The following is a 12983-nucleotide window of genomic DNA, read 5'->3' on the forward strand; positions in this document are numbered from 1 at the left end:
GCGTCTAGACAATTGAAGATTCACGATTAGAATTATACTACACATGATTTGAAATTAGGCGCGGTTGTTTTTGCATTAAAGACATGGAGGCACTACTTATATGGGGTCAAAAGTATTATATATACCGACCACAAAAGTCTCCAACATATATTTGATCAAAAACAACTGAACATGAGGCAGCGTAGGTGGATTGAATTGTTGAATGATTACGATTTTGAGATTCGTTACCATCCGGGGAAGGCGAATGTGGTAGCCGACGCTTTGAGTAGAAAGGACAGAGAACCTATGCTAGGTAAAAGCTATCAATATAATTATTCGTACTAACCTTACTACTCAAATAAAAGAGTCGCAACAGGGAGTTTTAAAAGAAGAAAATTTGAAGAATGAAATACCCAAAGGATCGGAGAAACATCTTAATATTTGGGAAGAAGGAACCCGGTATAGGGCTGAAAGAATTTGGGTATCAAAGTTTGGAGATGTGAGAAAAATGGTACTTAAAGAAGCACATAAAACCAGATATTCAATACATCCCGGAGCGGGAAAGATGTGCAAAGATCTAAAGAAACACTTTTGGTGGCCGGGTACGAAATCCGATATTGCTAAATACGTAGGAGAATGTTTGACGTGTTCTAAGGTCAAAGCTGAACATCAGAAACCATCAAGTCTACTTCAACAACCCGAAATCCCGGAATGGAAATGGGAAAACATTACCATGGATTTCATTACTAAATTGGCAAGGACTGTAAGTGGTCATGATACTATTTGGGTAATAGTCGATCGTCTCACCAAGTCAGCACACTTTCTACTAATGAGAGAAGATGACAAAATGGAGAAGTTAGCACGACTATACTTGAAGGAAGTCATCTCCAGACATGGAATACCAATCTCTATTATCTCTGATAGGGATGGCAGATTTGTTTCAAGATTCTGGCAGACGTTGCAACAAGCATTGGGGACTCGTCTAGACATGAGTACTGCCTATCATCCACAAACCAATGGACAGAGTGAAAGGACAATACAAACTCTTGAGGACATGCTACGAGCATGTGTTATCAATTTTGGAAATAGTTGGGATCGACATCTACCGTTAGCAGAATTTTCCTACAACAACAGTTACCACTCAAGTATTGAGATGGCGCCGTTTGAGGCACTTTATGGTAGAAAGTGCAGGTCTCCGATTTGTTGGAGTGAGGTGGGGGATAGACAAATTACGGGTCCAGAAATAATCCAAGAAACTACCGAGAAGATTATTCAAATTCAACTACGGTTGAAAACCGCCCAAAGTCGACAAAAGAGCTACGCGGATATTAAAAGAAAAGATATAGAATTTAAAATTGGAGAGATTGTCATGCTTAAGGTTTCACCTTGGAAAGGCGTTGTTCGATTTGGTAAACGAGGGAAACTAAATCCAAGGTACATTGGGCCATTCAAGATCATTGATCGTGTCGGACTAGTACCTTACCGACTTGAGTTACCTCAACAACTCGCGGGTGTTCATAACACTTTCCACGTCTCGAATTTGAAGAAATGTTTTGCTAAAGAAGATCTCACCATTCCATTAGACGAGATTACAATTACCGAAAAACTACAATTCATTGAAGAACCCGCTGAAATAATGGATCGTGAGGTTAAAAGACTTGAGCAAAATAAAATACCAATCGTTAAGGTTCGATGGAATGCTCGTAGAGGACCCGAGTTCACCTGGGAACAAGAAGATCAGATGAAGAAGAAATACCCGCACTTATTTCCAGAAGATGCATCAACACCTCCAACTGCTTAAATATTAGGGACGAAATTTATTTTACGGGTAGGTACTGTAGTGACCCGAACTTTTCCATGTTTATATATATTAAATGAAATTGATATTTACATTATTAAATGTTTCCAACATGTTAAGCAATCAAACATGTTAAGACTTGATTATTTGAAATGAGTTTCATGTAGACATTTGACCACCCAAGTTGACCGGCGATTCACGAACGTTAAAAACTTGTAAAAACTACATGATGATATATTTATATATGGATATATATATATATATATATATATATATATATATATATATATATATATATATATATATATATATATATATATAGTTAACATGAGATTATGATAAGTAAGTATCTCACTAAGTATATTAACAATGAGTTATATACATAAAAATGAGACTATTGAATTAAGAAACTCGAGACGATATATATATAACGATTATCGTTATAACAACGTCTTACTAAATACATATGTATCGTATTAAGATATTGATACACTAGATAAAATGATAATTAAATATATCATTAAATGTGTTAACAATGAACTACATATGTAAAACAAGACTACTAACTTAAGAATTTCGAAACGAGTTATATATGTAACGATTATCGTTGTAATGACATTTTAAAATATATATATATATATATATATATATATATATATATATATATATATATATATATATCATATTAAGATATATTCATACATCATGTTATCATGATAATATGATAAATTAACATCTCATTTGATATAATGAACAATGGATTAACTACATTAAATGAGATCGTTAACTTAAAGATTTTAAAACAACACTTACATGTAACGACTAACGATGACTTAACGACTTAGTTAAAATGCATATATATGTATTATATTAATATGTATTGGTACACTTTTGAAAGCCTTAAGGACATATATCAAAATACTTATACTTAACAAAAATGCTTACAATTACATTCTCATTCATTTTCATCAACAATTCTACTCGTATGCACCCGTATTCGTACTCGTACAATACACAGCTTCTAGATGTAATTACTATTGGTATATACACTCTAATGATCAGATCTTAGCAGCCTTAATGAGTCACCTAAACATGTGGGAACCATCATTTAACATCTAGCTAGCATGAAATATCTCACAAAATTACAAACTAATGCAGGCTATATGACAAGCCTCCATTCACTTGAATGAGCATCACCAATAACACTTTCATTTTCTAACTTTTATGCATCAAACACATCTCTCTAAAGTTCTCTCTTATTGTTCTAAGTGTTCTTCATCATTCTCTTCATAATCTATCTCAATCTAGTTAACCTAGATCAACTTACAAAACAACTACTCAAGAACACATCAAGAACACTTTCAAGTTTGCAAGTCTACTTCCAAGCTTTCTAATCCATTCCAAGTAATCATATAAAATCAAGAAACCTTTGTTATTTACAGTAGGTCATCTCTTTAATTCAAGGTAATACTCATATTCAAACTTTGATTCAATTTCTATAACTATAACAATCTTAATTCAAGTAGAAATCATACTTGAATTTGTTTTCGTGTCATGATTCTACTTCAAGAACTTTCAAGTCATCCAAGAATCCTTTGAAGCTAGATCAGTTCTTCTCACTTCCAGTAGGTTTACCTACTAAACTTGAGGTAGTAATGATGTTCATAACATCATCCGATTCATATAAATATAACTATCTTATTCGAAGATTTAAACTTGTAATCACTAGAACATAGTTTAGTTAATTCTAAACTTATTTGCAAACAAAGTTAATCCTTCTAACTTAACTTTTAAAATCAACTAAACACATATTTTATATCTATATGATATGCTACCTTAATGATTTAAAACCTGGAAACACGAAGAACACCGTAAAACCGGACATACGCCGTCGTAGTGAAACCGGGGGCTGTTTTGGGTTAGATAATTAAAAACTATGATAAACTTTGATTTAAAAGTTTTTCTTCTGGGAAAATGATTTTTCCTATGAACATGAAACTATATCCAAAATTCATGGTTAAACTCAAAGTGGAAGTATGTTTTTCAAAATGGTCATCAAGACGTCGTTCTTTCGACTGAAATGACTACCTCTTACAAAAATGACTTGTAACTTATATTTCCGACAATACACCTATACTTTTTATGTTTAGATTAGTAATCTTTGGTTCGATATGAAACCATAGCAATTGGATTCACTCAAAACGGATTTAAAACGAAGAAATTATGGGTAAAACAAAATCGGATAATTTTGCTTGTTTTAGCTACGTGAAACTTTGTAACAAATCTATACTAACCATAACTTAACTAACTTATATTGTATTATAAATGTATTCTAACATATATTATGTAATCTTGATAGACCATAGACACGTATACAATGTTTTGACATATCATATCGACGTCATCTATATATATTATTTGGAACAACCATAGACACTCTATATGCGGTAATGATCGAGTTAGCTATACAGGGTTGAGGTTGATTCCAAAATAATATATATACTTTGAGTTTTGATCGAGTCTGAGACTTGTATACACTGGGTCATGGATTGATTCAAGAAATTATATTGATTTATTTATGTACTACTAACTGTGGACTACTAATTGTGGACTACTAACGTTGGACTGCTAATTTAACAACTTAAATCATCAACATGTAATAAAAATGTTATGAATATATTTCGATCATACTTTGATATGTATGTATATATTTGTTATAGGTTCGTGAATCAACCCGTGGCCAGGTCTTATTTTTCGACGAAGTAAAAATCTGTGAAAGTGAGTTATAGTCCCACTTTTATTATTTAATATCTTTTTGGGATGAGAATACATGCAGTTTTATAAATGTTTTACAAAATAGGCACAAGTAATGGAAACTACATTCTATGTTGAATTGTTGTACCGGATATCAACCCTAGTAGTTTGGTAACATAAGAATCAGTGTTTATTATAATTGCCACTAATTTACACAGATCTTAAAGATAGATCAATTCTCTACAGACGAGTGGTTCTGTCGATCAAATCTCTACAGACGAGTGGCTCTGTCGATCTCTACTCTAAAGACGAGTGGTTCTGTTTATCCTTGGGGATATTTTTGATGCATTTTGTTAATATCAGTTACCAGGTGTTCAAGCATATTAATGATTTTTATACAGATGGATATTTATGAAAAGTGAAATCTTGTGGCCTATTATTTCGATTTGATAAATATATAGGTTAAACCTATAACTCACCAACATTTTTGTTGACGTTTTAAGCATGTTTATTCTCAGGTGATTATTAAGAGCTTCCGCTATTGCATGCTTATTTAAGGGCAAGAATTGGAGTCAGCATTCTTGTAATATATTATTTAAAAACTGCATTCGGAGATTTAAATCGATGTGTAATATTAATGTAAATCATTATGTAATGGTCGTGTGTAAAACGTTATCTTTTAGATACTCATTACTTGATAATCTACGTTATGGTTTTTAAATCTTTATCGATAAAATAAAGGTTATGACTTTTTTTAAAAACGAATGCAGTCTTTGAAAAACGTCTCATATAAGGTCAAAACCTCGCAACGAAATCAATTAATATGAAACGTTTATAATCGATATGAAAGGGACATTTCACGTCCTCTATTCGTAACTCGTTGGGCACGATTTGCTCTTTCCTCGGTTATAAACCTTTCTTCTCATTTACATAGCGCAAAATCATTATCTTCTATAATCATATTAAATAAAATGAGACAACATTTCATTACTCTTCGCATCTTGTTTACTTTCAAAGTCCGTGAAAGTTGACTTAAAATATGTAAAATGAGACAACATTCCATTAAATGTAGTAATACCTTGAGCTATACGTAGAAATAAGTTTATGCGCATACGAAACCGCCTTTTAAATTTCTTAGCCGGCTAAACTGGTGCGTCGACAAAGTAATCGTTCCAAAGACTGCGCTACTGACTCCCGATCTATCGAAATGTATCCACGAACTCTAGGAATACGAGGAACGGACTCGACTTCAGACTCTTCGTCCAATTCTTGAATAAGTTGGGTAACACGAACATCCTCCGAATCAGAATCGGAAGCTAGTAAATATGACACCATAATTTTTTTGAGTAAAATGTATAATTATTGAGAGATATTTGTGGTTTTTTTTGTGTAAAAATGAAAAGAATGTGTTAGTATTTATAATGGAAAAGAATATATATATATATATATATATATATATATATATATATATATATATATATATATATGTATATATATATATATATGTATATATATATATATATATATATGTATATATATATATATATATGTATATATATATATATATATATATATATATGTATATATATATATATATATATATATATATATATATATATATATATATATATATATATATATATCTGCTATAAATCCGTTGGACAACGGCTAGGCCACGTGTCCCAATCAAATCGTGACAACACAAACTGACGTTTTTTTTCCGTTACAGTCCCGACTAATGCCCGATTGTAACGGAAACTGACGCCGCATTAACGTTCAGAAACCCCAAAACAAATTCAGAAACCCCAAAACAAATTCAAATTTCTTGATGAACACTTACTTTGACTTTCTTGAAAACTAACTTTGACCTTAAAATCGAAATTTGATAGGAAGAATTAGAAGTTAGGTTTTTACAGAAAGTTTGTTTGAAGGGTTTCTAACACTTTTGCATTTATGGATTTTGAAACTTGATTCGATATTGGTTTATGGATAAAAAGGATATCGAACAGAGGTAACGAGCTTCTGTCTTTCCTATTTTTCTTTACGAATTTTAGAAGTAACATATGTAGAGTGATAGATTGCTTAATAGAGAAATTAATAATTGATCAATGTTGTTTTGTTGTGGATTATGGACGACAAAAAGATTCGATCATAAGAAGAAAATGACAAAATAAATTGAATCAGATGGGGACTCGAATCAGGTCATATAATTGATCTGTTTTAATAATCTATATCTACTTAATTTATTTTAATAATAATAATAAAAATAATAATGGTAATAATAGAAATACTAATAATAAAAATAATAATAATAATAATAATAATAATAATAATAATAATAATAATAATAATAATAAATAATAGTAATAATCTTAATGATAATGAGATTAATACTTACAAAAATAATAATAATAATAATAATAATAATAATAATAATAATAATAATTATAATAATACTTATAATAATACTATAACAGCTTATATATATCAAATTCATATAGTTAAATTATATATTTAAAAAAAATATATATTAATGTAATACTAATAATGATAATAATTTAAGTAACAATTGGTAATTTTAGTAATCAAGTTATTAATAATACTTTTAATAATAATAACTAATAATATTTACATTATAACTAAATTAAAATTTTTAATCACTCTTATAATAATATTTGTGATTAATATCTTTTGTCTTGATAACACTAAGATTATTAACATTTTATTAATTACTTTAATAATAGTGTTAATAATAATAATAATATAGATGATACTGATTTTTGTATTAATGAAAGTATTAATAATATTATAACAACTATATTTATCTTGTATTTTCATATATTAATATTACAATTTATTATTTATGTAATATTTAATTATTATATAATAACATATTTTGATTATTTAATATTTAAACTTTTCATATATATTATATTATACATATTATAATATTTATGTATAGAACTCATACATATATATTTTCAAATTACTATCTCTATAATTATGTTTTATCAAATTTTTAGTACTTAGATAAGTATATTAATATATATATATATATATATATATATATATATATATATATATATATATATATATATATATATATATATATATATATATATATATATTGAAACAGATAAACTCAAAGTATACATTTATTTGTTAACGTTGATATTTTATGTTCAAATTCATTTACATTCAAGATCCTCTATATAATCACCTAAACAGTTCTTTAAATAATAGATTTTAAATTATCTTAAGTTATCTTTCATTATAACTAAATCACATAATAATTTAATTTATAATATATATTTATTTACATATATAATTATTTATATATACATTTCTATTTACAATTAATGGTTCGTGAATCATCGGAAATAGTCAAAGGTTAATTGAATTCATGTAAACAGTTCAAAATTTTTTTGAGACTCAACATTATAGACTTTGCTTATCGTGTCGGAATCATATAAAGATTAAGTTTAAATTTGGTCCGAAATTTCCGGGTCATCACATGATTGGTATCTTGTTTTTGATGTTTGAGATAGAAAGTGCAGTATAGAACTTGTCTGCCATTTGATTTCAATTCGTTGTGAAGAAGAAAAAAAAATAGAAGATGAACAGAATAATACGGCTGCTAGGTTTAGGGATGAAGAAGTGATAGGCCTGACTCAATCTCTTTGTAGCGACGGCGGCACACACATGGGGGTCTGAGTCGGACTCGCTTTGTAAAACCGCTTACTTAAGCTCTGATACCATGACAGAATTAATAAATCGTATAACTCAACAACATGTACAACATATAAGTCCAAGTGTCCATCTTTTTCTAAAACCAATTGGTGATAGAGGGACTTCCCCTTTGACTTATATGCATACATTTGTTTTTTTCCATAACCGATGTGGGATAACTTCCCAACAATTTTGTTTGTTATGTTTTCAGGGCAATAGCGTATAATTCGACAGCATTCAACGAATGGATAGAAGAGGCATCGGCACCAGCGATACCAGCAGCTCTCGTGTTGTACAAGGAACTAATAAACATGGGTTTTAAGATCGAGTTTCTCACCGGGACAGTGGATGCTTATGGGGAAGCCCGTACCATGAATATGATAGAAGTTGGTTATACTCAGTGGGAGAAGCTAATTTACAAGTCAGTAAATACTTAGATTCTTTTAACAACAATGTTATAAGTTTATAAGTCATATAGTTTAATAGAAAATGTAAATATTAGCTTTTAAAATATGCACAGGGGAGTTGCAGATGGTAATGGAGTGATGTACAAATCAAGCAAAAGGAAAGCATTAGAAGAGACCGGATACAGGATTAGAGGTAACATGGGCGATCAATGGAGCTATTTACTGGGAAGCAACCCTGGTGATCGTATATTTAAAATGCCCGATCCAATGTACTACATCGGCTAATTTAGACTTTATGATACTCGAGGAGTTGGTGATTCAGGTTTCTCTATCGCTACAAATTTGTATGAATAATAGTGGATCAAACTCCTGCGAACTCGAGTTTAATCTTTGTTACTACCTGTGTAATGTACTGGAAGTGTGGTTATTTTAGCGAAGCGATAAGTGGATAAATAATATGCAATTTCAAATAACTGAATAAGGAGCAATCTGATTTTAAGTGATTATTTGATTCATTGTTCGAAATTTCATAACCATTATTGAAACTGTAAAACCGTCATTCGAAATTACATTACCATTATTTAAAATTGCTTAACCATTATTCGAAATTTCATAAATTTGAAATCGTATAATATTAATAATAGTAAGAGTAGTAGTAGTAGTAGAAATAATAATAATAATAATAATAATAATAATAATAATAATAATAATAATAATAATAATAATAATAATAATAATAATAATAATAATAATAATAATAGTAATGATAATAATAATAAAATAATTTTAATAATAATGTTAATATCAATATTAATAATAATAATAATGATGATAATGTGTAGATCTCCATTCATATTCAAACAAAATTTATATTTTTAGACCCTACACTTTTTGTTATTTAATACTCCTTACCAGTTTCCGCATAATAATAATAAATAATAATAATAATAATAATAATATAATAATAATAATAATAATAATAATAATAATAATAATAATAATAATAATAATAATAATAATAATAATAATAATAATAATAATAATAATAATAATAATAAAGTGATGGGTTTCTAGTGCCATACGTCCCATTTGGGTCAATCAAATGCATATACCATTTATATGATTTAGGATATCTAGTAATTATGGTTACAATCAATTGCGGAACTTGAAGATTGTAATATGGATGGCGAAATAATAAATTTGGGAGGCAAATAATATAAAACAATTTGCCCCTAAATCGTATAGTATGTATTCTTACACTAAATTTTTTTTTGCTACAGGAACGGATACTCCTCCAGAAACCACTAAGTTCCGCCCCTAACTTACAACGATACACTCAGAAAATATATACATCAAATCAAAGCTAAAAAATTAAACAAAAAATAAAAGACTTGTGTATATCCTTGATTTGAATAAATGTAAACCAACTATATGGTACCAAATAAGTGTTTTTGGAGAGTCGAATAGAGTGGAAATGGCTTGTAGATTGTTTGATGGAATACTTTCAACAGGATGTTATCGAATTATACCCGGTTGAGTTGGGCCTGGTTAGGTCAAGAATCATTTTCATCATAAATTTGTGCGTCAAGTTAGGTCGAGATCCATTTTCAGTTTTCGATTTCACGTTATGCAATTCAGTTCCAGTTACTGTAGTTATCATGATTTCAGTTTCACGTTTCAGTTTTGTGTTTCAATTTTCGTTTCATGTATCAATTTTCATTTTCGGTTTTCAATTTTAAGATTCTCGTTTTAGTTTTTCATATTTGCGTTTTAGTCTTTGAATTCACATTTCAATTTTCGGATTCACATTTCATTTTTTAGATTCATGTTACATTTTTCATATTCAGTTTTCGTTCAAATTTCACATTCACCTTTTAGATGACAAGGTTATCAAAGGAAGAAGGGAAAATATTTTACTAAAAGATATTCGATTTAACTGAGTTATCTCGTGAACGTGCTCAACAAGTTTTCCTAAAAACCTGATGTGTGAAATCTAACCTTTAAGTTAAACTAAAAATAACTATTAAAAACTATCACACATATAAATAATTACTCATATCCGTATAGTAGTAGATAATAGTAAGCCTGGTTCGTGTCCAAAGGAAGCAATGTATTCAAGAAAGTAATAAATAATATTAACAATTTATAAGAGAGTTTTTATAATAGAGTTTAATTAAATTAAATTAATAAATAAAAACGAAATAAAAGGTAGATTATCTGGTATTGTGAGAAATGTATTTATATATGTTTTATCCCCTAGTTTGGATGGCGTTTAAAGACCCGTTCAATTATTATGTAGCAAATGACCGAGATGGCCTGTCAATTCTCTTTGTTTCTTAACTAGTTTAATTTCAATTTTGTCACTCACCTAAATACTAGCTAATTCACAATCAATGTTAATTTAAAAGTGTGATTTAATTCATTTCAACTGTACTAAAACCTAGGCAACTTTGGTATCCCAAACTTGCCCACACAATTTTCGATTTCTAAATTATAATTCAGTTCACTAATTATAACCTAGACCGTCCTCCATCTAAATCATGATTGTCTAAATACGTTAGCCCATAACAATTACTCCCTCTGTCTCAATTACCCCTTACTTTTTACTGACTTTTTAGTTTTACATGCATAAAATAAAAGAGCTAAGAACTTTACCTTATTATTTCTATTTTTTTTTGAAAAGCAAACTATTTTATAAAACAACAGAAATATACAATGTTACATACAGACATTTACATATTCAGCATATACAGCATATGCCTTATCACACTATATGAACAATTATACAGTCCACCGTTACAATCTTTTCCACGAAATTTGATGAAATAACCACTATCCCGGATCCCTATTATTGACATGAGGGAAGTTTAGGTTATTGGGAAGAAGAAGTCATTGATGTCAATCCATATGATGAAACTTAGCTCGATTTTTAATCCACTCAAACGACTTGACTTGAACTTCATTGATAATCTTAGGTATAGCCCAATTGTCATTTGAGAAGACCTTGAGGTTTATATTCTTCCATATTGAGTAACCCGTTACCCACTCGATTGCTTGCCATAAGTCCTTTGGAAAACCCGAGAAGGCACCCACACTTAAACCACGAAAAGCATTATTCATCCCAATATTCAATCCTAAGTTAAAACCCCACCATTTGAGAATTCCTTCCCACACCATCTTAGCATGATGACATGAGAATATCGCATGTTCCACGGTTTCATATTCACTATTACAAAGCGGGCAAAGAAGAGACTCAAGATGTATACCTCGTTTATCGAGTTCCACTTTAGCCGGTAACCTATTTTTAAGTGCCCTCCACACAAAAATCCTCAATTTTTGAGGAAGGAGATTATTACGTAGTGTTTCGGGCTCGGGTTGATTACCTTCTAGAAGTAAGTCATCAATAGAAGAAGCAACAATCTTAGAAGAGTATATTTCTTTCCCACTTTTTTTGAAAATCCATTTACTTTCGCCTTCACTTAGTGACCCGACTGTTTTGATTCTATCTTCGAGATTCTGCAGCTCTCTATTCAAACGACCCGTGAATGTTCTCGACCAACTCCACAAAAACACCCATGAATTACCGTCCATTATTATTCGATCATTTACACTCACTTCTGTATTGGTTTCCAAACGAAAAAGTCTCGGAAAAAGGCTTGGCAATACATGTTTATTATTATTTATCTATGACAATGGATTATTAATTTATGTCACATATAAAAGTAAAACTATACTATTAAATTGGGATGTAGGGAGTAACAATTTAGTATAAAATTTCTCACAAATTAACTTTCATTAACCGCTTAATAAATTGTGCGAATTAAATTAATTAAAAATTATACACAATGATGGATCTTTAATTACAAAATTTATTAACTCGATAATAATTAAAAACAACATATATTTCAATTCAAAAACTAGAGTTAATCACTCAAACGGATATACATAAATTTAGCTACTCAAAAACACTCAAACAAATGAACAATTAAGAACACAAGATTACTCACTGTACTAACTAAAATAGAATGTGCCAACTATTGAGACTTAGAATAAAATCTAATTAAAAGTCAAAATCCCTCAAGGTTGAAGACATGTGGTCTCTGTTGGTGATTTTTGTGTCATCCAACTATCATTTTAGCTGATTGTGATTTACTAGAAAGTAGGAGTTGACTAGTGATACTTAACATGGGTTCGGTGAGTGCGGAGTGCACGCCCATAAGAATGAACTAGACACTGGCGCACGGTAATGGCGGGGTCAAAGGGGCTGCGTCCAAGGGGCAGCGCCCTTGGCGGGGTCCAAGGAGCAGAGCCCTTGT

General features: G+C 29.9%; 2 protein-coding genes across 2 annotated transcripts; one reads left to right on the forward strand and one right to left on the reverse strand.

Annotated features, from left to right (window-relative positions):
- The first annotated feature begins 6516 nt into the window (after positions 1 to 6516).
- LOC139867739 (acid phosphatase 1-like) lies at positions 6517 to 8952 on the forward strand. Its single transcript, XM_071856098.1, has 3 exons — positions 6517 to 6542; positions 8472 to 8681; positions 8781 to 8952. The coding sequence occupies exons 1-3, from the start codon at positions 6517 to 6519 to the stop codon at positions 8950 to 8952; spliced, it is 408 nt and encodes a 135-aa protein (XP_071712199.1).
- Positions 8953 to 11565: 2613 nt separating this feature from the next.
- Positions 11566 to 12258, reverse strand: LOC139867740 (uncharacterized). The gene has a single exon (XM_071856099.1). It carries the CDS (start codon positions 12256 to 12258, stop codon positions 11566 to 11568), a length of 693 nt encoding a protein of 230 aa, XP_071712200.1.
- Positions 12259 to 12983: the final 725 nt, after the last annotated feature.

The sequence above is a fragment of the Rutidosis leptorrhynchoides genome, chromosome 9 (genome assembly GCF_046630445.1).
Source record: "Rutidosis leptorrhynchoides isolate AG116_Rl617_1_P2 chromosome 9, CSIRO_AGI_Rlap_v1, whole genome shotgun sequence".
Lineage (NCBI taxonomy): Eukaryota > Viridiplantae > Streptophyta > Magnoliopsida > Asterales > Asteraceae > Rutidosis > Rutidosis leptorrhynchoides.